General features: G+C 37.2%; 1 protein-coding gene across 2 annotated transcripts in view; it reads right to left on the bottom strand.

The window, feature by feature from the left end:
* Positions 1-19,393: 19,393 nt before the first annotated feature.
* The window catches only part of LEPR (leptin receptor), an 89,155-nt gene continuing 80,796 nt past the window's right edge, over positions 19,394-27,752 (bottom strand). Inside the window, exon 20 of one of the 2 annotated variants that reach the window (XM_030324219.1) lies at positions 19,394-22,701. In XM_030324219.1, coding sequence (XP_030180079.1) covers positions 21,874-22,701 — 828 coding nt within the window. In that variant the 3' untranslated portion in view covers positions 19,394-21,873. Of the gene's footprint in view, positions 22,702-24,355; positions 26,211-27,752 lie in introns of those variants that run through there. The other variant, XM_030324222.1, reaches the window with a different exon arrangement.

Raw genomic sequence — 27,752 nt, 5'->3', positions numbered from 1 at the left:
GTTCTTATCCTGGTTAATGTATTTGACCTCTTGACAAGGATTTTGGTGTGTACTTCTTTGTATATGGGTTTTCTTTAGCTTTGTTCTCTTTTTAGTGCAGCTCATTTTTATATCTACACATTCCTGCCAAGTTGGAAGAAATGTAGTTTTATTTCTACAAAAACACCAAACTTATGAATCTCTACTTTTTTCAGCTGAGAGGAAACTAAAAAAATCTCTCTATGCTTCCTTATCTATTCTTTCCCTCTTTTCCCACACTTCTCTTTGCAGAAAGCTAACCTGTATGGACTGTATCAACAGGGTTCCATGCCTTCTTTCCCTGGTTGGGTTTGACTAATTGAACCTCTGGGAGGAAAGTGGAGGGAGGGGAGGGGAACAACATAGAGGTAGTTTTTCCTTTGGTTCTCTCCCTGTCTAGAGCTGAAAGGCCTCCAGCTTTCTGTGTCCCTCAACTTCAGTTAGGCTCACTGCTTCTCTCATAGTGGCTCTTTCTTTTATTATGTTCTCTGGCGGGAGCTCAGTGCACTCATCTTTTGGGGCCCAGGGGTGGTAGCAGTTTGGCTGTTACTTCCTTGACATCCTTCTGAAAAAAGAGAGTCCAAAGTCTTAGAGAAATAGATAAGCTGGAATGGATCTATTATGTGCATACCTTTGTCATACCTTCCTCTAAAGACCGGAGGATACTCCTTCACCAGTTAAAAAATGTCTACCTGAGGCGGAGGAGCCAAGATGGAGGAACAGCATGGAAGTTTTTTGTGTGTCTCGCATCCATGAAATACAGTGAGACCAATGCTAAACCATCCTGCACACCTAGAAAACTGATTTGAGGATTAACACGACAATCTGCACAACCTGAACCACAGAATTCAGCAGGTTAGCGGCACGGAAAGGTGAACTTGGGGAGTGAGAAGCCACAGCAGGTAGGGAGCCGCTTTTGCTGGTAGAGAGAGGACAGAGACAGCGGGGTGGGGAGGGAGGATACGGGAAAAGCACCCCTCCCCAAAAGCAGCTGGAGAGAAAGTGGAGAATTGGAAACAGCCACAGGGACTAAACTAAAAAAGGAGAAAGAAGAAAGGAGAAAGGAGAGGGTTTAAATTCCATTAAGACTGTAAACAAAAAAAAAAGACTGTAAACAGGGGGAGCACAGAGTCTGAAACTCCGCAGCTCAGCTCGATACCTGGTGGTGCTCTGGTGGGAAGGGCGAATCCCCAGGAGCAGAGTGGGGTCCTGGAGGTTCTCGGGACACATGGGGAAAAGTGGTTCCACTGGTGGAAGTACATTTGGTACAGACTGTTGAAGCCACCTGGTCCCAGCAGGCCCCAGAAAATGGCCACATTTGCTGGTGCTGGAACAAGGTTGTTAAGGGTGAAGCCTGGTGCCAGATGTGTGTTGTGATCTTCCATAATCCCTGAAACACTGTTGCTACAGTATCTTGCGAACTTTTTCTGGGGCGGGCTGGCACCTGGCCACAGTCTTGGGACACCAGCAGCAGCAGGGCCCTGTGAACTTTCCTGGGTGCGGCCAGCATTCAGCCATTGCTCAGTGAGACCCTCCGCAGAGGGGCGGAACGGGTCAAAGCCACATTCCTTCAGAAGTAAGGGGCCGGAGAAAACAGCCACATCTGAGACAAAACTTGGGAGAGAGGTACTACCTGGGACTTGGTCATGGACAGTGAAAAAGCGGGGAGTGGACAAAAACTGAAGACAGAGGACGGCTGCGCGATTGCTAATCAGGGAGAACAGAGTTCCGATACTAGAGACTGGGTAGCTGGGTGATGCCATTTTCACCGCTCCTGCGCATGTGCATACGCACCTACCAGTGCTGCAACAATCCACCTCAGTAGGCTAGCAGCGCCATCTGGTGCAGAGCGGAGCCATTACATGGAGTCCCGCCCAACTGGGTCAACCTCGCTCTTCAAGAACACAAGTCTCACCGCCTGCTTAGTTTATGGACTATAAAGCGATTTCTAGGGGAAAACATACTCTGATTTCTAGGGGAAAACAAAGTAATTTCAGTCATATTTGAATCTGTTACCAGGTCCATCTATTGAGTTTTCTTTTCTTTTTTTTTCTCCTCTTTTTCACTTCTTTTTCTTGAATACAGAAAGGGAAAAATTCAGTTTTATTTTCAATTTTTTTTAAATATTTTTCTTTAATTTTTTTACTATATTTTTTACATTTGTGCAAATTTTTTCAAATTCTATTTTACTTCCATCATTTTATTTTAGTCTACTACAGTGTATTCACTTTTTCAAATTTTCAAATGATTCCCTTCTTTTTTTTCTTTTTTCTCTTTTCATTTCTTTTTTCTTGACTACAATAAGAGAAAAAATTCATTTTCATTTTTAATTTTTATTAAAAATATTTTTCTTTAATTTTTTTCTACTATATTCTTTACTTTTGTGTAAATTTTTCAAATTATATTTTACTTCCATCATTTCACTTTAGTCTACTTCAGTGGAGTAAATTCTCAACTAATTTGAGAATTACTAAATTACTAAATTCTCAAACGATTTCCTTTTTTTTCCCCACCTTTTTTCTCTAATCTGTCAAACCACTTTCAACACCCAGACCAAAACACACCTAGGATCTAGCATCATTTATTCGAGTTTGTGTGTGTGTGTTTTTAATTTTCTAATTTTAATATTTTTTTAATTTTAATTTTTCTACCTCATTAATTCCTTTTCTCCCTTCGAAATGACAAAATGAAGGAATTTACCCCAAAAGAAAGAGCAGGAAGAAACGACAGCCAGGGGTTTAACCAACACAGATACAAGCAAGATGTCCGAACCAGAATTTAGAATCACGATAATAAGAATACTAGCTGGAGTCAAAAACAGACTAAAATCCCTTTCTGTGGAGATAAAAGAAGTAAAAACGAGTCAGAATGAAATAAAAAAATGCTATAACTGACCTGCAATCATGGATGGATGCTGTGGCCACAAGGATGGATGAGGCAGAACAGAGAATCAGCAATATAGAGGACAAAATTATGGAGAATAATGAAGCAGAAAAAAAGAGGGAGATTAAGGCAAAAGAGCATGATTTAAGAATTAGAGAAATCAGTGACTCATTAAAAAGGAACATCAGAATCATAGGGGTCCCAGAAGAGGAAGAGAGAGAAATAGGGGTAGAAGGGTTATGTGAGCAAATCATAGCAGAAAACTTTCCTAACCTGGGGAAAGACACAGACATCAAAATCCAGAAAGCACAGAGGACTCCCATTAGATTCAACAAAAACCGACCATCAACAGGGCACATCATAGTCAAATTCACAAAATACTCAGGCAAGGAGAGAACCATGAAAGCAGCAAGGGAAAAAAGGTCCCTAACCTACAAGGGAAGACAGACCAGGTTTGCAGCAGACCTATCCACAGAAACTTGTCAGGCAAGAAAGGAGTGGCAGGATATATTCAATGTGCTGAATCAGAAAAATATGCAGCCAAGAATTCTTTATCCAGCAAGGCTGTCATTCAAAATGGAAGGAGAGATAAAAAGTTTCCCAGACAAACAAAAATTAAAGGAGTTTGTGACCACTAAACTAGCCCTGCAAGAAATTTTAAGGGGGACTCTCTGAGGGGAGAAAAGATGAAAATATAAACACATACATACATACATACTGAAAGAAACAAAGATTAGAAAGGACCAGAGAACACCACCAGAAACTCCAACTCTACAAGCATCATAATGGCAATAAATTCATATCTTTCAGTATTCACTCTAAACGTCAATGGAATCAATGCTCCAATTAAAAGACACAGGGTAACAGAATGGATAAGAAAACAAGATCTATCTATATGCTGTTTACAAGAGACTCACTTTAGACCTAAAGACACCTTCAGATAGAAAGTAAGGGGATGGAGAACCATCTATCATGCTAATGGTCAACAAAAGAAAGCCAGAGTAGCCATACTTATATCAGTCAATCTAGACTTTAAAATAAAGACTGTATCAGGAGATGCAGAAGGGCATTATATCATAATCAAGGGGTCTATCCACCAAGAAGACCTAACAGTTGTAAACATTGATGCACCAAATGTGAAAGCACCCAAATATATAAATAAATTAATCACAAACAAAGAAACTCTTCATTAGTAATACCATAATAGTAGGAGACTTCAACACCCCACTCACAAGAATGGACAGATCATCTAATCAAAAAATCAACAAGGAAACATGGATTTGAATGACACACTGGACCAGATGGACTTAACAGATATATTCAGAACATTTCATCCTAAAGCAGCAGAAAATACATTCTTCTCCAGTGCACATGGAACGTTCTCCAGAATAGACCATATACTGGGACACAAATCAGCCTTCAGCAAGTACAAAAAGATCAAGATCATACTGTGCATATTTTCAGACCACAACGCTATGAAACTCGAAATCAACCACAAGAAAAAATTTGGAAAGGTAACAAATACTTGGAGACTGAAGAACATCCTACTAAAGAATGAATGGGTTAACCAAGCAGTTAAAGAGGAAATTAAAAAGTATATGGAAGTCAATGAAAATGATAACACCACAACCCAAAACCTCTAGGACGCAGCAAAGGCAGTCCTAAGGGGAAAGTATATAGCAATCCAGGCCTTCCTAAAGAAGAAAGAAAGATCTCAATTACACAACCTAACTTATGCCTTAAAGAGCTGGAAAAAGAACAGCAAATAAAAGCCAAACCAGCAGAAGACAGGAAATAATAAAGATTAGAGCAGAAATTAGTGCTATTGAAACCAAAAAAAAAAAAAAAAAAACAGTAGAACAGATCAATGAAACCAGAAGCTGGTTCTTTGAAAGAACTAACAAAATTGATAAGCCACTAGCCAGTTTGATCAAAAAGAAAAAGGAAAGGACCCAAACAAATAAAGTCAAGAATGAAAGAGGAGAGATCACAACAAACACAGCAGAAATAAAAATAATAAGAGAATAGTATGAGCAATTATATGCCAATAAAATGGGCAATCTGGAAGAAATTGACAAATTCCTAGAAACATACACTACCAAAACTGAAACAGGAAGAAGTAGAAAATTTGAACAGACCCATAACCAGTAAGGAAATCGAATTAGTAATCAAAAATCTCCCAAAAACCAAGAGTCCAGGGCCAGATGACTTTCCAGGGGAATTCTACCAAACATTTAAGGAAGAGTTAACACCTATTCTCTTGAAAGTGTTCCAAATAATAGATATGGAAGGAAAACTTCCAAACTCTTTCTATGAAGCCATGGTTTTGATTCCAAAACCAGACAGAGACCCCACTAAAAAGGAGAACTATAGACCAACTTCCCTGATGAACATGGATGCAACAATCTTCAACAAGATATTAGCCAACCGGATCCAACAATACATTAAAAAAATTATTTACCACGACCAAGTGGGATTTGTTCCTGGGATGCAGGGCTGGTTCAGTATCCACAAAACAATTGACATGATTCATCACATCAATAAAAGAAAGGACAAGAACCATATGATCCTCTCAATAGATGCAGAGAAAGCATTTGACAAAATACAGCATGCTTTCTTGATAAAAACAGTCAAGAAAGTAGTGATAGAAGCATCATACCTCGCGATCATAAAAGCCACACATGAAACACCCAACGCTAATATCATCTTCAATGGGGAAAAACTGAGAGGTTTCCCTCTAAGGTCAGGAACAAGACAGGGATGTCCACTCTAACCACTGTTGTTCAACATAGTATTGGAAGTCTTAGCCTCTGCAATCAGACAACACAAAGAAATAAAAGGCATCCAAATCCACCAGGAGGAGGTCAAACTTTCACTCTTCACAGATGACATGATACTCTGTATGGAAAACCCAAAAGATTCCACCAAAAAACTGCTAGAACTGATTCATGAATTCAGCAAAGTTGCAGAATATAAAATCAACGCACAGAAATCAGGTGCATTCCAACAATGAAGCAACAGAAAGAGAAATCAAGGAATCGATCCCATTTACAGTTGCACCAAAAACCATAAGACACCTAGAAATAAATATAACCAAAGAGGTGAAAAATCTATACACTGAAAACTATAGAAAGCTTATGAAAGAAATTGAAGAAGACACAAAAAAATGGAAAAAGATTCCATGCTCCTGGATAGGAAGAACAAATATTGTTAAAATGTCAATACTACCCAAAGCAATCTACGTATTCAGTGCAATCTCTATCAAAATAACACCAGCATTCTTCACAGAGCCAGAACAAATAATCCTAAAATTTTTATGGAACCAGAAAAGACCCTGAATAGCCAAAGCAATCTTGAAAAAGAAAACCTAAGCAGAAGGCATTACAATCCCGGACTTCAAGCTGTACGACAAGGCTGTAATCATCAGGACAGTATGGTACTGGCACAAGAACAGACACTCAGATCAATGCAACAGAATAGAGAACCCAGAAATGGACCCACAAACATATGGCCAACTAATCTTTGACAAAGCAGGAAAGAATATCCAATGCAATAAAGACAGTCTCCTCAGCAAGTGGTGCTGGGAAAACTGGACAGCGACATGCAGAACAATGAACCTGGACCACTTTCTTACACCATACACAAAAATAAACTCAAAATGGATGAAAGACCTAAATGTAAGACAGGAAGCCATCAAAATCCTCGAGGAGAAAGCAAGCAAAAACCTCTTTGGTCTTAGCCGCAGCAACTTCCTACTCAACACGTCTCCAGAGGGAAGGGAACAAAAGCAAAAATGAACTATTGGGACCTCATCAAAATAAAAAGCTTCTACACAGTGAAGGAAACAATCAGCAAAACTAAAAGGCAAGCAACAGAATGGGAGAAGATTTTACAAACGACGTATCAGATAAAGGGTTAGTATCCAAAATCTATAAAGAACTTATCAAACACAACACCCAAAAACAAATAATTCAGTGAAGAAATGGGTAAAAGACATGAATAGACACTTGTCCAAAGAAGACAGCCAGATGGCCAACCGACACATGAAAAAATGCTCAACATCATTCATCATCAGGGAAATACAAATCAAAACCACAATGAGATTCTGACTCACACCTGTCAGAATGGCTAATATTCACAACTCAGGCAACAACCTCATGGAGGTTCCTCAAAAAACTAAAAATAGAACTAGCCTACAACCCAGCAATTGCACTACTAGGCATTTACCCGTGGGATACAGGTGTGCTGTTTTGAAGGGGCACATGCACCCCCATGTTTATAGCAGCACTATCAACAATAGCCAAAGTATGGAAAGAGCCCAAGTGTCCATTGATGGATGAGTGGATAAAGAAGTTGTGGTATATACACACACACACACACACACACACACACACACACACACACAATGGAGTATTACTCAGCAATCAAAAAGAATGAAACCTTGTCATTTGCAACTAGATGGATGGAATTGGAGGGTATTATGCTAAGTGAAATTAGTCAGAGAAAGACAAAAATCATATGACTTCACTCATATGAGGACTTAAAGAGCCAAAACAGATGAACATAAGGGAAGGGAAACAAAAAGAATATAAAAACATGGAGGGGGACAAAAGAGAAGAGACTCATAAATATGGAGAACAAACTGAGGGTTACTGGAAGGGTTGTGGGAGGGGGGGATGGGCTAAATGGGTAAGAGGCACTAAGGAATCTACTCCTGAAATCATTGTTGCACTATATGCTAACTAATTTGGATGTAAGTTATAAAACAAAAACAAAAACAACAAAAACACTGTCTTCCTGAAGGGGCACCTGCATCTGGAAGAGCTCTGTGGTGACTGTTTTCTGAGGCTGAGGCTGGAAATGACCATACAGTATGATGCAGTGGAATTGGGTTCCTGATTTACCCACATGCTTACTAATTTATTCAAGGAAGGATACTGGTGTGGGAGGGGCCAGATGATGGCACTTAAGAATCAGTGATAAGGTGGCACAAATAAGGAAGGTAGGAAAGACAGGAAGTTAATCAGAGTGTTTAAAAGTAGCCTTAAACTAGCAAAAGAAAGAAGATAGGAAAATAAAGAACAAAAGAATAAAGATTAAAGCATGAGAATAAATATCTTTTTTCATTGAATTTGGGAGGAAAGCTGTCTACATTTTGTGTAGTCATCTACTTGGTTTGAAGGACTTGGGTGGGAGCTGTCACCCTTCTGGGAGACCATCAGTTTCTAGAGGATAAGAACCCTCAGCTTCAGATCTGGTAGGAGTACCCACTGCAGCTCCCAGGTGGTTAATGGTGGCATTTATCTTTGCAATTGCCCTTAGATGGTGGAGGAGATCCAAGGGCTTTCCCTTGGCCTTTCCAACCATAATGGCCCCCACTCCTTGGGACAGAAAACAAACATGGTGATTCTGACAGTTACAAACAAAGTATATTTTCACTATATAATCTGGGACTGGGTAAAGAAGCACAAGATAAATCTGAGGCTCAGGCCAAGACTCCACTTCTCAGTGATCTCCATAAACTCTATCCTGTGAAACACAGGGGTGTTTCTGATCTCTGGGAATCAGTGTAAATTCAGACCCAGTATATAATCATCCCTGGAAGAACTGAGGATTTCCCTGTCCCCATTGCACCATTAATTTGATAAATGGCTACAGCTGTTCTCAGTTGGGAGTCTTTGGTTCTGCAAACTGACTTAGTTCTAGGAACTTGGTAAGAAGCTGTGAATCTCTACAGTGGGTCCTCATGTCTTCTCAGCAAACCCCCAATTTTCTTCCTATATATGTCCAGCAACACCTTACGAGGTTGTCCATCTACTTCATTTTTAGAGGCCCTAGGATCAGTTGTGGTTAGAACAATCTCGCAATTCTATATTCCCTATCAAGTTAGCAGGCATGATACCACAGAAGAGGAAAGAATATTTTTGGTTAAAGATCTGAGGATGAGCTCATTCTTAGGCTAGAACATGAGAAATGCCTGAGGATTATTAGCGGTCCCACTATTTGGGTTTATTGATTTCTTGGGAGAAGTTATGAATTTGTGATAAGGATTAAGGTTTACATTGTAGTGTCTATATCAACAAAATATTTGCAAAGTTATCCTTTCATAGAGAAATTTCTCCTTGTGAATTAGTCAACATCTTTATTATTGTTTGATACAGTCAGTTTACCCACATGCTTACTAATTTATTTGATGAATCTCACTCTGTCCTGCGTTCCATTTCTTTCTTATCAGTATCATACGGTGGTTCCTCCAGTGAAGGTCTATGCATGGTAAACGCTAAGTACATTGTTATTTTCTCTCATGACATTACAGATATTATTCTATTCTGGTTTCCACTCTAGCTTGTCTCTGTCATTCTTTTATAGATTGTTATTTTTTCTCTGGTTTCTTTTAATATCTTTTCTTTGTGTTCATAGTTTGGAAGCTTCATCAGATGTCTGGGTAAGGATTTAGTTTTATTAACAATTAGGGCCTGTGGTCCCTGCATCTTAAAATTCATGTTTTGCATTTCCCAACCATGATGCATGAGCACCTACCTTAGCCAAGTCCTAGGGAATCGACACCGTGTACAGACGAGTTCGTCTAGAGAGCTGATGCATACCCTAGCTATGATAAAGCAGACAACACAAACCTATAAAAACACCGTCCTGACCTGATTCAAACCAGGTCATCCAAAGCTAAATTTCAGCTTCCACTAACATCTTGCCATTACTACAGAGCCAAAGGCTACATTTTGCAATGTGTACATTCCTTGGCATATGCCTCCCAAAACATGCTACTCCTTAAGTACATAACATTTCACAGGTAATGATCCTAATTTGTTAGCTATTTTAAACAGGACTAACATTACATATCTATAAGGGATTTTTACTTTAGAAAACTAATTTTCTCATGTGTAATGCATTAGAGTCATATATTTTTCTGGCTTTAGGTGTATATATTTCTGACCACGTTAAGGGTGACACAGCTGACCCGCATCTCTTATACCCCCAGGTACCCTCTGGCATGAATCTCTTCCTCCTAGGCCTGATATTTCTCCCTCAAACTTTTCTCTCTCTTCTACTGCGCTGTAGTCCCCACAGCTATAGCACCTCTGTTAATCTCCTTATTCTCCAGCACTCTTGGCCTATACATCTGGCTGAGCTATTGACTCCAGCTGTAAATCTCAACTGGGAGCAGTTTGTTTGCCAAGACTTTATGACCAGAGAATGCAGCACAGTGTTGTACCAGGCAGTGCTGAGCACATTTTGCTGACTTTGCTGCAAGGAAAAACGAGGGAACTGGAAGCTGTTGATTTGCTACAAGAACTCCAGTGGGTCAGTTGCCCTGGAGAAAATAATTAACATTTTTCACCTTGGGTGCCCTCTACTGCAGATGTATCACATCCCAGTTCAGGAAGAATAACCACCTCTCATGAACCTCTCATCCACTCATCCACTTCACCAAGATTTCAATTCCTTACAGCATTTTTCTACTTGAATGGCCTCATTTATGAAATAGGAATCATCCCTTCCTCAGATGTTTTGACAACACTGGGAAGTTTGAAGACTGTAATGATGTTGTATGTCAGGGGTCTGGGGATGCTGTAGAGCACACGGCACTCAGGAGGACCTTCTACCTTAAGTTCCCTCCCACTCCCATCCCAGGGAAGAGGCAACAGGTAATTGTTTCCATGGTGAGAGACAGTGACAAGAACCACAGGCATCTAAGCATAAAGACCGTACAATAGTAGTGCTGGAAATTACTGAAACTAATTACTCTCTTCTTCTGTTGTCTAGACTGGGGAATGCAGAGAAGCGCTTGAATCTACACCTATTCAGAAACAGAGATGCCACAAGAGGCAGCCTGAGTGGGGTTGGGACAGAAATAATGAAGTTACCATCGTCTGGCACTGCCTCAGGCTCCGACTGACACCCAGCTCCAGCTCCAATCTCGAGTGGAAGTACTTATCCAGATAGGTAGGTGCTTGTGGATCATGGAATATGGACTACGAAGAGGGGCTGGAATATGAAGAGGGGCCGACCTGGAGCCCAGGCCCTCAGTCTAAGGCAATTAAGAGTGACTTTTTTTTTAAGTAAACCTAAAGTATTCTCATTTGTTCTGTGAAATAACATCAGTTCTGCAGAGGTGAAAAATTTCACACTCAGTTGCAACCAACTCAAAGTGGTGAGTAGGAAAGACTCTAGCACATAAAAATTTCTTGAGTTTGGGAGATTTGTGGTAGGTTTGAAATAGTAAGGTTGCTAAAGTGTCTCTCTTGCAGCTTCATTGTTCCCAGAATATTGGGAAACACACCACAGGAAATCTAGCTGGGTAAGGTTATTTTCTGAAAATAAATACTTATTTCCTTAAAATGGCATAAATATTCTTTGAAATCAAAAGAACTTCTCTTACTCAGAAATATGCAACATATTAAGGTATAAGACAGGGTCTAAGACTGAATAAAGTACAACCTGAAGGTATCTGTATACTTAAAGCAGAAAGTGGGTAGACTAGATATTCTCAGACAGATATCCCACCGCAAAACAGCTACTGTCCGATAAAAAGTTAATGAAATCTTCAAGGCCAAAAGTCTTGGACATAGATTGAAAAATTCTTGAAACCAGAAAGACATGAAAACCAAAATTTGGATAATAAATTCAGAAAATAAAAATACAGAACACCCAGGTAAATTTGAGTTTCAAGGGAAAAAATACATATTTGGAGGGGACATGCTCATACTAAAAAAAACTTTCATTATTTATCTGAAAATTGAATATAACTAAGTGGTCTGAATTTTATCTGACAACCCTATCCCAGGGCCAAATGGTTAATGCTTATACGGCACTGGGAAATGAGGCTCTGTCATTGCAAACAATGGGAGCTAATCCTGAGAGCTTCAGGAAAAAACTAGGACCTTCTTTCTGTCCAAGGAAACCAACATAAAAATTTGCCTGTCTTTCTTACATCTCTAGGTAAAGGAAAAAAATATGTAGCTCTAATAAGCCTCTTCATGAGAGACATGGAACTAGAATTCGAATTTGTATTTACAGTGTGGTGGATGAAACTGTAAGCTGAGAAACTGAAGTTCTAAAAGATTGGTAGTACCCTGATGCCAGGCAGAAGAATATGCAACCCACTCTAAGGAAAGGATCCTTAACTCAGATCTCTTAAAGATTCCAAAAATGAACTACAGCCAACTGATTCCATAATTAAAAACCCACAATTTAAAAAATATATATACAAGAGTAAACAAGTCACTATGAGTTAGAGCTAGCAGAGATAATCAATTTAGAAGAACTAGGACTTCATTTTTTTTTTCAACTAGGACTTCAAATGTTGGCATTATCAGTTACAGAATATAAGACAATTACTAATAAGTTACATTAAAAATAGATGTTGAGATTTTTAAAAAAATTTTTAATGTTTATTCATTTTTGAGAGAGAGAGAGAGAGATAGAGAGAGAGAGAATGAACAGGGGAGGGGCAGAGAGAGAGGGAGACACAGAATCTGAAGCAGGCTCCAGGCTCTGAGCTGTCAGCACAGAGCCCAAAGCGGGGCTCAACCCCACGAACTGTGAAATCATGACCTGAGTCAAAGTCAGCCGCTTAACCAACTGAACCACCCAGGTGCCTCAATAAAACTAACTCACTAACTAACTAACTAACTAATTAACATTGACAAAATATAATGAAAATGACTAAAAATTAATAACTCAGGCAACAACAGATGTTGGCAAGGATGTGGAGAAAGAGGAACCCTTTGGCACTGCTGGTGGGAATGCAAACTGGTGCAGCCACTCTGGAAAACAGTATGGAAGTTCCTCAAAAAATTAAAAATAGAACTACCCTAGGACACAGCAATTGTATTAATATGTATTTACCCAAAGGATACAAAAATGCTGATTTGAAGGGGCACATGCACCCCAGTGTTTATAACAGAACTATTAATAGCCAAAGTATGAGAGGAGCCCAAATGTCCATCAACTGATGAATGGATAAGGAAGATGTGGTATGTATATACAATAGAATATTACTCAGCAATCAAAAAGAATGAAATATTGCCATTTGCAACAACATGGATGGAACTAGAGTGTATTATGTTAAGCAAAATAAGTCAGAGAAAGACAAATATCATATGATTTCACTCATATGTGGAATTTAAGAACAAAACAGATGAACATAGGGGAAGGGAAGCAAAAATAAGATAAAAACAGAAAGGGAGACAAACCACAAGAGACTCTTGAATACAGAGAACAAACTGAGGGTTGCTGCTGGGGTGTTGGGGGGGGGGATGGCCTAAATGGGTGATGGCTGATAGGCATTAAGGAGGGTACCTGCTGGGATGAGCACTGGGTGTAATACATAGGTGATGAATCACTAAATTATATTCCTGAAATCATTATTTCACTCTATGTTAACTTGGATTTCAATTTTTAAAAATGACTAGAAGACTTGAAGAAGAATTCCTCAAATTAAAAAATAATGTCATTGAAATTTGCAACTCAATAACCATTTGGTAAGGCTAGGCTACTCTAACAAAAACACCCAACAATAATTCAGTGTCTTAAAGGAGACACGCTGATTTTCTTCTCACATTATAGTCTAGGGGAACATTTGAGGGACACATTAAACTCCACTTCATTTGGCCATTCAGGGACACAGTTTCCTGCTTCATTATCCTCTACATCCTTATTTTCATCTACATTTTGGGGAATGGGTGATCATGGGTTCCAGCTAGTCAGAAGGGAGAAGAGAGAACAGAGGAGGTAGGACTAGATCTTACATTTCCATCCTGGAAGTGGTATACATCTTATCCAATCATGTTATATGGATCAGAACTTTGACTTAAGTATGCCCCTTTGCAATCTACCCTCTCACCTCTCCCAACCCACCCATTCCAGGCAAACACTGATCTACTTTCTCTAACATTACTTTGAATTTCCTCAAATTTTAAATACATAAAATCATTTGGTAAGTACTCTTTTCCTTTTTTGGTCTGGCTTTTTTCATTCAGTAAAATTATGCTGAGATTCACCCATGTTACGGTGTATATTACAGATGAAGTATTTTAACTGTATTTCACAAATTTTGATAGGCAGCTCAATGCTGCTTTAAGAACCAAACCTTTTCCATTTTCCCCTCTGCCCTCCCCAGCATATTGGCTTGGTTTTCTCGTCTCTGTGGTTCTGATACTGTCATCTGCTGTTCCAGCTGACTTTCGCTAATGGGGTCTGTGTCCTTGTGTAAGTGACTTTGTCAATACCCATATGTTCCCTGGAATTTTGATGTCCTCTAGGTCTAGGTTGAAGGTGGATTTACCCAGAGACTATTCATAGTTGCTTCCGTGATGTACCTTAAAGCCTCAACCAATCTGGGGCTCTTGAAAGTAAATATTCTGTTTCTTTTTCTGGACCACAGAAGTGGTATAGATTCCAGCCCAAAATCCATGTGAATGAAAATCTGAGGATAAAAATCTGAGTGGATACAAACTTGAGAGCATGTAGCTTTTTTTTTCCTTTTTATCTTTTCAATTTGGTCAGAATCAATGGCTGAGATAGGAATATAAGCCTACCATCCTTCTCTGCAGGGCATGATTTTACTTCTGAGGTCTTCTATTTATGAAAGGTCTCCCCACTCTTTTTCTTCTGACATGTTTCCCTCTCAAAACTAGGCTATAGGTCATGGAGATCAGTTGACTCCAATGTTAGCATACTCCTCTGTACTTTACCTATTATTCCTTCAATGCAACCATGCATTAAAATGATATTTTTAATCTAGTGATTTTTTTTGGATATCCTATATAATAGGGTAGATTTCTCATCTAGCATACTGTATTGCTGGATAAAGAAAGCTTTTAGGTTACTTTTGAGGAATAGATACATATATGCAAATAATAGCTATTTGCTAATAGATAGTTGTTTTCAGATGTTGCAGTGGGAGAATTAAAGCAGTATCTTCATGTTCTTTAAAGTGCACCATCATTTCCAGATGTTCTATACCTGAACAAATTTGATAACCACTGGTACATTAAAGAGATAAAAGCAACAGTGACAAATATTGTCGGAGGGCTAGTCCTTTATATGATAACCATATATTTTGTTTGTCAAAACTAGAACACTTATAAGAGTAAAAAGGGTCATTTTATATATATATATATATATATATATATATATATATATATGTGTGTGTGTGTGTGTGTGTGTGTGTGTGTGTGTGTGTAAAGGAAGACTTGGACAGGTACAGTGGGATGCATAATCACCCTACTTATAACCCCACATCTAAAGCATGAAGTTTAGAGCACCTACACATTACTATTCCACAGTATCAAAGGCGGATTCTTGGAAGAATTTAATACTGCAGGTATGATATGAATTATTTCTATTATTTAGGAAGATACAAGTAACAGTTTCCTCTGAACGTTTTTAAATTGACAGGCAATGTTGGGCATCTAAATACCATTGTAATAATACTTTTCAATACTTTTAACTACAGTTGAAATGCCAACAGGATTATTTTTTTACAAAAGCTTAATGACACAAAAATTGCTCAAGAAAGAATATCAATGAAATATAATGAGCAGGGCTGAGGAATCCAGCCCTCCAGATATTAAAACATATTGAGTAGCTGATGGTAATTAATAAACTTGGTACCAGATGAAAACAGATTGAATAGTCAATGAAAAAGAATAGGAAGCCCAGAAATAAACACAAATATACTTGAGAATTAATAAATGATAAATGTGATGGGGCACCTGGGTGGCTCAGTTGGTTAAGCATCCAACTTCGGCTTAGGTTAATATCTTGCAGTTCATAAGTTTGAGCCCCATGTCGGGCTCTGTGCTGACAGTTCAGAGCCTGGAGCCTGCTTTGCATTGTGTCTCCCTGTGTCTCTGCCCCTCCCCCGCTCGTATCAAATAAACGTTGAAAAAAAATTTAAATAATGAATGATAAATGTGACATTTTACGTGTGTGTGGGGGGGGGAGGGCGGTGGGGGGGGGGAGATTGTTCTCCCAGAACCAAATTGTGTTGTGACAACTGAGTAGCCCCTTGGGAAAAATAAAAGCTAGATAATCATTCCATTCCTTATCCCAGAATTAATTCCAAATAAGTTAAAAACATTCATCCCCAAATAACAGCACAGAATACCAGAAAAAGTAGTTATTAAGCAGTCAGAGTTGATCCACAGGACACGAAACTTCTTTAGGATGAAAGGAAATTATCCCAGATGGAAGCACAGAGATGCAAGAAGGAATAGACTGCACTACAAAGGGCAAATTTGAAAGACTATTTACTGCTATAATCAACAATACAACAACACTTTAGATGTTTATGAAATACATGGAAATAAGATATATGACAAAAATAGCAAAAATGGCAAGAGAGGGATTAGTTAAATATTACTTAAAACCGTCACATATTACAGAAGCACAAACTGAAACCACGAGAAACCGTTATACAACCATCAGAATGGCTAACATTCAAAGGCTGACACTATCAGTGTTGAAACAGCAGGACCCTTCTACATTACCGATGGCAGTGTAAGTTAGTTCAACCATTACTTTACAGTATCTATTAAAGATAAATTAGGACCTAGCCTGCATTCAGCAATTTTACTCCTGGGTAAATACTCCAAGGGGAAATGTGTAAAAAGTCACCAAAGGCTTGTGTACTTTACAGTATATAAGCTGTATCTCAATTAAGAAAAACTAAGATCACATATGTAAAAAATAATTACAAGAAATCAACAAAATGATAATAATTCAATAAGGAATAGGCAAAGAATATGAAAGTAGAGAAAACTGAATGGCTTATAATGTGAAAATATGCTCAACTTCATTCAAGATGAAATTAACACATCAAAAAGATACTCAGACAATTTGAGTTGATTTCTTACACTTGCAACCAATAGTCCTGACAAGTAGATTTGCAAAACTATGCCAAGGCAATTATATACACAAATGTTCAGTTCAGCATTGCACATAAAAAAAAAATAGTAAAAAAACACACACACACACACACACAAATGTTCGCCAATTGTAAACTGTTTACATAAATCATTGTACTTTGATACAGAGGGACAGTATTAAACCACTACAAATAATGAAGTAGGTATATGTGGGTTTATATGGAAATATCACCAAGCTATATTAAGGGAAAGGGGTAATTTTATGACAGCAAGCGAAATACAATTGCAACTCTATAAATTTTTCAAAAGATATGTGACTAATAATAACAGGATATTTGGGGGAATAGGAACTGAGGGTTGGGAGGGGAGAGACACTTATACTTTTTATCTTATAGTTCTCTGTACTGTTTGAAATTTTTCCAGTGTGTATTTTGTTCTATTCACATTTTAACATCAGAAAGCAGGAAATAGAATGTATCTGAATACTAGCCCTCAAAGTGGTTAAAAATTCAAATTGCTTGAAGTCTAAATGACAAATATTCATAGATCACTAAATCAAGATTTCTTAAGGAAATAAAGAATCGAACCAAAGAGCTCTTTATGTTTAAAATGAGTAATTTGTTATCACAAGTGGCTATGATGCCAGGAAAAATCTGGTGTGGGGTGATATATTGAGTAGATACCAGAGACGGTAACAATAAAGGGAAATACTTGCATCTAAAATGTTTTCAAATCCCTTTCAAAGCCAAGGCATTATATAAGTATTTTGAAGATATAAAGGCTAACAATGTATAAAAATTTTATATTAACTATTGACATAAACTACAAAGATTACTTCTTTATATTTTCAAATCTTTACTAAAAGCAATCATACAATAGATGAAGTAATTCTAAAATAACTTAAATTCATAATAACTCTATTTGGACTTTCCATTTCTTAAAATTCTGACATCGTTCATGACTTATAATGATAAAAAAATGAAAATATTCACAGTCATAAATTATCTTCCTTCTTTATGACTTTAGGAACATAAAGGAGAATCAGACTAATTACATTTTATAATATGATTCTCAACACTTATAACATTTATTAAAGTACCAATGGTGACTAAAAGAAAGTAGTAACTGATACCAACTTTAATGACACGTTTGTACAATGTCTGCAATCTAGGTATTTCACTACAAAATTAGATATTTTCCAAATTCTTTCTCAGTTCCAGGGAATGACCATTATTTAAAATATCCTGTCAAGGGCCTCACAAAATTGAATTTAATGCCAAACATCTGAAGTGTAGTTAATTTTGAAAAATAGACCTCTTCAGCAGCTTTCCAAAATAAATACTGATTGATAAACTTTGTATAAAAATAATTTGTGCAATATAAACACCCATGGAAACCATTTTTGATGCTCATACAAGTAACAAGTAACATGACTCAGTTCTAATGAAGACCTTTGTATTCTAAATTGCCCCCCCCCAACATTGTGACTGCGTGCAGGCGTGCTTTACTGTTTTAATTTAGTTGTGCGAGATAAGGCAAAACTACTGACTTCTCTAGTTTCCTTTTGTAAATGCTTCTTCACATTTTCTTTGGTGACTATGTTTGCATTTTTTTCCTCAAACGCAGTTTTTCATAATAGAGTGGACAATTTTGTGTTTTACATCTGACAGTGTGGTTTCTCAATAATAATCACTTTAGAAGAGTCCTTAACTATCAAGATGACCCTCAAAAGATGAACAGTGGAGTACATTTCTTTTTAAAACTACAGGAAGAAATTTGGAAAGAGGTCTTTTTCCATCCATGTCTAGGTGACATATGGTTGCAGCATGTCTTGATCCATTTAGCACGTTGTCCAACCCCACGTGGTCCCCATGGGCACAGCTCTGATGGCCTAGCCTGTATCCCGTGCCAACCAAAGTAGTTTTGGAATCTGGCATCAGTTTGTGAAGGAAGTTTCTCTTCTCTCAGCATTTGTGTAGTCAAAGTGAATATTCCTAAGGGAATGTGACCATATGTTTGATATTTGGAAAGAGGGAGTTGGTTTTATTGGAAAGGGAAGAGAGAAGATAAACGCAGCTCATGCTCGGTGCCATAAAACCTTATTATAGGTCCAGAATCACCCACTGGTTTGCAAATTTCATCCAAGTCCTCTTACCACTTGAGACGAGGCTTAAACATAAAAGAATATCTGTTCCTATTCCTCTTGTCCATATGTAGCCCATCTCCAAATGGGAACACAGGGCTCCGTGGGAGGCCCCTGCTGTTACTGATAACTACACCTTGATTTTTCTTCTTTGTTTTAGGGGGTTTAACATAGGAAACGTATAATCTCATTAGCCCTGACAAGTGATTTGTCTTATGTTGAACCTTGAGGCCATATCCCAAATTATTAACTTCTGAATTTCTTTTCATCAAGTTCAGATTTAGAGAGACTGGTAACTTGTGTTGCAATTCAAGGCCTTAAGAGAAATACTCCAAATTCCAGATTTATCCTAAGTTTAAAAGTGCAAATCCATATTTCAGCTCTTCTCTCCCTTAAAAAAATTTTTTAAGGAATCTTTGGAAAGAAATGGAAAATATCAGACCATCCTGAAGTATAAAATGTTCTAAATTTACCTATATTTTTATTAAAACCCACTACTTAATGACAGGTAATATTCATAAAGACCCAATAATGTATAGTGATATATGCAGTGAAACAAACTTTCAAAAGTGAAAATCAGAGCCCTAACACACTGACAACACATAGGATCTAAATCTATATATACCAATAGGCCAAACTCTACCATTCAGCCCTCTCCATGAAAACAACTCCCTTGGCATTTCACTACTTGAGATGTTTTCATTTGTTTTTGGAACTGTGCACCGGGATATCAATGATCTCGTTAATATATTGTTACTAAATTCCTTTAACTCAGACCTGCAGCACTACACTGTTGCTGGGACTTCTGAATTCACTGCCACATACATATAGCATGGTGAAATCATAGGCTGCTTGGAACATCTGTCACTTTCTCTTCCCCATAGTCATATAGTCATGGGTCCCAGGCCACAGGAGAATGTTGTGTCTCAGTGGACATGCTCATTGTTTAATCTCTAACTTTATGCAGAATGGAGCAAAATGTAATTCTCCTATACTGCATCCTCAATACAACTTCTATATTCTATGAGCAGCATTAAAAATAATGGTCAATTTTGCCAGAACTTCCATACATGCAATAATTTCTTTGTTTCTGAATCTGTAAACCACTTAAAACATCAGTGAAACAAAAATGTATTCTCTCAATTTATCTTTGTATAGAACTAAGGCTTTCATACCACACTCATAATTCAGTGAGTTGATGTGAGCCCTCTACCATTCTCTTGTGAGTCACCTATCTGTTGATGAGTATGTGAGATCCTGAGATATCTCAACAATCCTTATGGCATGAAACAACTTTATTGATTTCTAATTGGCAAATGATCATGAAGTGTGAAAAAAAATACCTGTTGTTTGGGACCTGAGATCTTTGTCACTGTCTAGAACTTCTCATTTCATATGGCCACAACTAGAATAGAGATGGAGTGTAGGATTTTATCTAGGGTAACAGTAAAATCAGCAGGATCCTCTCTCAGGCCAAGTATGAAACTGGTGATGCTTAGCAATCTAATAGGCATATTTCTGAGTACTAAAGTATGTATTTTGATTATACTGATCATCTTGAAATTCTGATTTATTGACACTCAACATCTATCTCTGCAGGTTTCTTGATTAGTTTGTTGCTCAAAATGCTGTCTCGGAGTTTTCTTGCCATACCAAAAACTGAAACAAACAAGAAATATTAAAGTCTTTAAAGGCAAAAACAACATCTGTGTAATTCTCACTTCATTTTCACCCAGGATTATATATCCACTTAACAAATTTTATCTGCTTGTGATTCATTTTTTTAATGGACGGCAATGTAAGGTATAGGTTTAAAACATAATCACTAGCATTAAAAGATCTGGGTTTAAATCTGGATTCTGGTTCCATTATACACTAACTCTGTGTCCTTGGGAAAATTACTTAATCTTCTAATCTTTAATAAGGGTGTTATAGTAGTACATGTCTCATACAATTATTTTAATAATTGATTGAGATAAAATATGGAAAGCTTTAACACAGTGGGTGGTTATATGAAAGAGAAGTGAGGGAAAAAAAACAGCGTACAAGCAAGTTGGAATCAGGGAAGACAATAATTCCAGAGTGATATACAGTAGCATTTAGTCATCTAACTGTATCAGAAAGCAACCACTGCAACATCTTTTATAGGGAAGCGTTAAGACACACATTATGTTTTCAAAATGCTTTTGTTGTCATCAAAATACTGTTTGTATTCTAGTATTGCCATTCTGATAGGTAGTATCATTGCATGGTTATATTCGATACATAAAGATCAGCTTACTTGTCAGTCTTCAGAAGTATATCCCCCAGGCCAGATCTAAATCTGCAACATTTAGCGGACTGCCTACCACAGAGTAAGTGCTCAAGGCAAGTTTGTTAAATTGCAAAATCTTAAAATCACACAGTCAAGTGGCACAAATACAAATATATCACATACTTCAAAAATGTACGAGGATGCCTCTTATGTATAGACGTGTGTGTGTGTGTGCGCGCGCACGCGCGTGTGAATCAGTTGAAAACAAAGACAACTCAAGATAAAACAACCATACCTTTGAAACAAGTTACATCCCACAGTGTCTTTCAAACTTAGGTATAATCGAGAAGATTAGCTCTTTCTACACAGGTCTAATGTTCGCCAAAGGTGGTATTTGTTGGGTTCATTTCTAGCTAGAAACAAACCATTGGAGATCTTCCTAGCGTAGCTTGTTAATGAAATCATTAGAAGAGTCAGTCTACATTGCCAGGCTCTTGAAGACTCTCATTTTTTTGTCAATATTACTGAGCAATGACAGATACCTTTAATTTGGAAACACTCACTTTCAAGTTTGACTCTGACAGTTTTCCTTCCTCTCCCATATCCACAACCATGGTGGACTGTATTACATACACTTCATACGATTCACTGTAACATACATCTGAGATGTTTCTTGAATGAAATTAGACAGTTAGGTCACACATTGTGTTTTCCATTATCTTCCGAGTCTGAGTAGAACAAGTCTGAAACTGAGGCATGTAAGATACAAAAGTCTTCTGACCATTAGTTCCTAAACTGAAATGATTTTCTACAAGTTGTGAGCAAGTGTCCTGGAGGATTCTGATGTCAGTGAGTAAACAATGGGCTGGGAACGGACACAACACTTGTGACTCATCAGTCAAAAATACACCACTCTCTCTTTTTTTGATTGAGGTGACCCCTAAATAATAGACAGACCTCTCACCATTATTTTCTTCAGGGAAATTTCCCTCAGGTTTCAAAAATTCATCCAATCCTTCTGAGAACGGAAGGTGTGGTGAAATTATATTGGGATGCTGATCTGATAATATAAAAAATGCCTGGGTTTCTATCTCCCATGAGCTGTTAGAGAAAGAATCCTTGGACAGAGAATTTTTGCTAGAGAAGCATTTGCTGACTGAACTGTTTATAAGCCCTTGCTCTTCATCAATGTCACTTGATTTAGAGCTGCTGAGTAGGGTAGCATATCTAACAGAGGGCTGTCTCCTGTTCTCATCCTCATAGGTTACCACGCTGCTCTCAAGCTCAGAGAAGTCAGCACTGTTGTGCTGGTCACTGATACAAATAGAACCCTTTTCAAGATCCGGAGTTGCCAAAAGTAGAGAGACCAGAGCTGTTGGCACCATGTCATCTTTATTTTTCCATGTTGTGTCAACACTGACATCTTCTGAAATGGCTTCAGGCTCCAAAAGAAGAGGACCAAATATCACTGATTCTGTATGCTTGACAAAAAGATGCTCAAACGTTTCTGGCTAAAAGAAAAGACACATTTTAACGCTCAATTGTATTATTATTATTATTATTTTTCTTCACTACGACATCATTGCAGAAACGAAAGTGTAAAAGGTTTACTACCAAAGGACGTAAGTCAAGCACACATTAACTAGTTTTGGACTGAAACGGATATGTCAAAAATCATAAGGGAGAGACATAAATTAGTGTTTAAAGTGGGATGAGATAGACTTTGGTTTGAGTCCTTCCACTTCTATGACCATGGACAAGTACATTAACTTCTTTGTCTTTTGGTTTCTTCATCTGTAAAAATGTGTTCTATCGGGGCGCCTGGGTGGCGCAGTCGGTTAAGCGTCCGACTTTAGCCAGGTCGCGATCTCGCGGTCCGTGAGTTCGAGCCCCGCGTCAGGCTCTGGGCTGATGGCTCAGAGCCTGGAGCCTGTTTCCGATTCTGTGTCTCCCTCTCTCTCTGCCCCTCCCCCGTTCATGCTCTGTCTCTCTCTGTCCCAAAAATAAATAAAAAACATTGAAAAAAAAAATTAAAAAAAAAAATGTGTTCTATCAATATTTACTTCCTGGCATTGCGGTGAGGAATAAATTAGAGAGGGTCTGAAAGTGCTTAGGTCTCAATAAAGATTGGTTGCTGCATATCTTCTGAAGAATTCCTCATGTTTTACAGCAAATTAGGTTTCCACAAACTGAAAAATTTAAACCTCAAATGAAAAAGTAATTGAAATAAAATCAAATGAACAAACCCTCTAGTCCAAAGATAATTAGAGTATCTACGCCATGACATAAGATATGATGTAAAGGCGAACTATTTGTGACTGTTGAGACTAATCTGCCTTACACGATACTGAAAATCTACTTAAGATCACCAGAAGACAGGAACTAACACCAATTTGTTGAAAACAATGATGGTAAAAGAGATGATCACAGACTCTTAAGTCACCATTCCTTATAGATAACTTCACATAAAAATACACACGGAACATGTGGAATGAAGACAAAGACACAAAACAAATGCACATCGTATCTTTTATAAGAATGCTGGTTACATCACAACAAAAAAATCCTGCCAAGCAGCTACAAATCAAGAATCTGTGTGTAAAAAGCTCAACTTATACAATGTAAACATATTGAAAAATTAGTGCAAAATAAAGAACACTGTGGACACATCACATTGAAAAATTAACGCAACTAAAGGACGTGCTACTGAAAATGTGTTCAATTTGTGAAACATACATATGATTGACCTTTTGAATTTTACAATTATTTTTTATTTTTTTTATTTAAAAAAATTTTTTTTAATGTTTATTTATTTTTGAGGGAGACAGAGACAGAGTGTGAGCGGGGGAGGGGCAGAGAGAGAGGGAGACACAGAATCCAAAACAGGCTGCAGGCTCTGAGCTGTCAGCGCAGAGCCCGATGTGGGGCTTGAACTCACGAACTGTGAGATCATGACCCGAGCTGAAGTCGGACGCCCAACCGACTAAGCCACCCACGTGCCCCTGAATTTTACAATTTTTAAACTACCAGAATGAATTCAAACTTATTCCCTGAAATAACAGTATCCCCAACTATTCTTCATAATGGCAAATATATTTCATATAAAAACATAATTCATTAGCACAGTTCTAAATTCTTAAATGAAATATATTTGTGATTATAACCATAAAGAATAAATATATCAAATGCTAAATATGATAAAAAATGGAATACATTTATATAGATTTTAAAATACTACATAATGACAAATATCATGTTAATACAACCTTCTCTTTTATGAACATAATATATGAAAACTGTTCCTATGCCTTTTTTTCTGACAGAAATTTATCATTAGTTTTATGATTTGCTTCAAATATTTATTTTCTCATATTGTTTTTTCTTAAACTTGCTACTCTGTGTGTCTTGAATTTCTTAAAATTTAAATGAACCTAGAAAATAAGATCACCAAATAAAGGAATTACATGCTATCAACATGAAAACAAAAAAATACACACAAATAGCCAATAGCACGCAGACTCATATATGTTCTTCAGATGATGGCTCTGGCATATTTCATGTCCTCTAAAACCTTATAACTGGTAACTAATTATTGGTACCAAATAATTTACATGTCTTCAAATGCATCCAGATGGAAGATAATTAATAAGAAATCACATACCCATATATTATTGAGGTATATTTCATCAATGGGTCACAAACATTTATTAAAAGTATGTTCATTATAAAATCTTAATCATTATATGCACCTAATTTTTAAAGATTTTAGAACAGTCTGGGAACATATTAAGTATGTATTCAGCTGGTAGGAATTAAAAAATATTCTTTCATAATTTCACACTTTGATTTTACATTCCAATGATACCTATTCAAAGTCAATGAAGGGGAAAAGGACACATTGCTCCTCATTTTTAGTGTCTTTTTTGGTAATCAAATAAAACTCTGAGTGAAATCTAAATGTTAGTGATCTGTCTTTACCTAAATCTGAATATTATTTAGGTTCATCAAACAGAGGCTTTGGTTTATTTTGAATGTGAGCAACATAACACACTTAGTATGCTAGCATCATAGAAACAGCAAGGGTCTTTTTTCCAGGGAGAAATGTCCTACCCTTGCCATGAACTTGTTGGAAAAGCTCCCTTTTTGCATCACTGTGTACTTCTATGCCTGCCAGAGGCTTTGGGTGGTTCAGTGTAAATAAATTTAAGAAGGAATTTCCAAAGAGGCTGAATTGGAGACTGATGTGTTTTCTGATCTGGTCAGTCTGACCTGGATATGTCAGGTCATCCCGATACGAACTGTAACTTCCATTGGCCTGTGACCAGCACAAGCCCTAACTTCTGGCTTTCTTTGAACTGAAACAGAAGTTAGCACATAAGCCATTTGCAAGGATACCAACGATAGAAATCCCCAGATTGACCAAAGTTAGAAAGACATAAAAGCTTGAAGACATTCAAAACAACACCCAAGTGGGTCAGTTTATAAGCTCAGATGTCTAGAGAAGAATATAAAATGGAAAATTTGGGATGTGAAAATATTAGCTAAATAGTTTTACTGTATTTTATAATTAGATTCATTGTGTTTGCAAAGTTATGTGTCAGAAGTTGTAGCTTTCATCTAGTTACAGCACTGTCTACTACATATCTGATAATATCTAATAGACCCATGGGAAGAGCAACAGTCATAGTTTTTAACGTTTTATGACCACCATACAAATGATAAATCAAAAGCCAGACACCATGAATATTACTTGTTAAACTTCATGTGACCTGAAAAGTAAGCATATATTCAAAATGCAGTGGACTGAGACCTACATCTTGACCCCAAATTTACCCTTCTATTTAAGTTCTAAATCAGCATCATCCACTATATGTTAGTTCTCAATAGTTCAACCAAATATTTTTTTAGATTTGTCTCCCCTTCTTCAAAATGTAAAAATCTTCTAATACTCTACAGAATGTTGGGAAGAATTGGGTTCATCAGTTGTGATCATGATTAAGCTTCAAAGAATATCCATTCTCTGTTTAGATAAAATAAAATAAGAAAGCAAAACAAAAAATCAGAAACAAAAGATAAAATATTTCAAAAACATTTTCTCTCAGGCATGGCTTCTGGACTATCAATTCTTCTGTGATACTACAGTAATGTACCTTTTTAGGAAAGAGTAAAATTTTGAACTAAGGTAGCCTTTTCTATTTCCGTAAAGCATGCCTTAATATCACACTCTAAGAACAGTCTTGGTGACCCCAGAAAAGGAAAAACTATACAATAATAACAGAATAAGGAGAAAGAACAAAGAGCTGGAAAGATAAATAGGCGGGGGAGAGTGAGGAGCAGGAGAAGTATTAGAGAGCTTGAAACAAGAAAGAGGAAAAGAGTAGAGGAGTAAAAACAAAAGTTCAAAAATTAAGAGAAAGAAGAGCTGAAATAATGGACCATTATCATGATTTTTCTAATCTAGGAAATCTAATCTAATCTAGGGGGAAAAAAATCTAAGAAACCATCTGGTCCATGAGTCTCCCTTTTTTTTTTTTTTTTTTTTTTTATAAACAAATTGGGGCTTAAAGTTACAGAGCTAATTAGAGCAGAGTGAGGACCCCAACTTAGTTCTTTATTTTCTTCCAGTCTAACAAACTTTCTATAAAACAATGGAAAAATGAAAAGAGATGCTAACTGCAAACAGGCAGGAAAACATGTTATTTGTCTTGCTTTTTCTACTTGCTATGTTAGATTTCAGCCGATTAATTCAGTCTCTCCTCTGGCTACTTATAATTCATGGGCATATAACAAATATGAAGAACAGGAAAGTAAACAAAACTGAAATCATATTTTAGGGGAGTGAGATAGGTATTTCTAAGCCCAGTAATGTGTACTCCTAAATAGAACTTCCAACTCAAAACCACACCAGCTCTACCCACTTCTGCAAGACCAATTTCAGAGTTGCTCTGCCTCAGATCTGTGAGGCTGGTATTCTGGGAAGCTGCAGGTCTTTGAGCTTCTTCTTTGGAGGCCTAGAGCAGACTGAGGAATCTTGGATAGTCTTTGAATCACAAGGGAAAATCTATTTGGCTTTAGCTTTCTCACTTCTAAAGTAAGTTGTTAACTGGAGTACACTCTTGTGAAGAAGACAACAAAGAAGCGGGGTTAGATCCCCCTCCACCCAAAAAAATTACAGATGATTTAGATTCAGAGGAAGAAAATGATAGATTAGGCAACACTGCTAAAGAGAAAGGTAAATAACCAAATTGGTTACAGTCTTTTAAACACTATGAAATTTGCATTAGAAGAAAAAGCAAGTCTATTGCGTCATTGTATTTTCCTACAAGAATTCAACTTTTGTTTAAGATTCTGATTTATATATTTATTTTTATTTTATTTTTAATTTATTTTTAAGATTCTGACTTTTAAAGTATGAAAAGAAATGGTGTAGCACAGTATTCTGGTTCAAGATGGCAGGTTGAACACATTTCTCTCTCATCTTTGTAGAACTCTGTCACAATAAAAGTACACAAACAACAAATATATACCCACAACACAGAAGATAACCTGAGAAGGCAAGAGG

This window comes from Lynx canadensis, chromosome C1, assembly GCF_007474595.2.
Source record: "Lynx canadensis isolate LIC74 chromosome C1, mLynCan4.pri.v2, whole genome shotgun sequence".
Classification (NCBI taxonomy): domain Eukaryota; kingdom Metazoa; phylum Chordata; class Mammalia; order Carnivora; family Felidae; genus Lynx; species Lynx canadensis.
The sequence above is the reverse complement of the archived record's forward strand: the minus strand, read 5'-3'. Positions and strand labels throughout refer to the sequence as shown.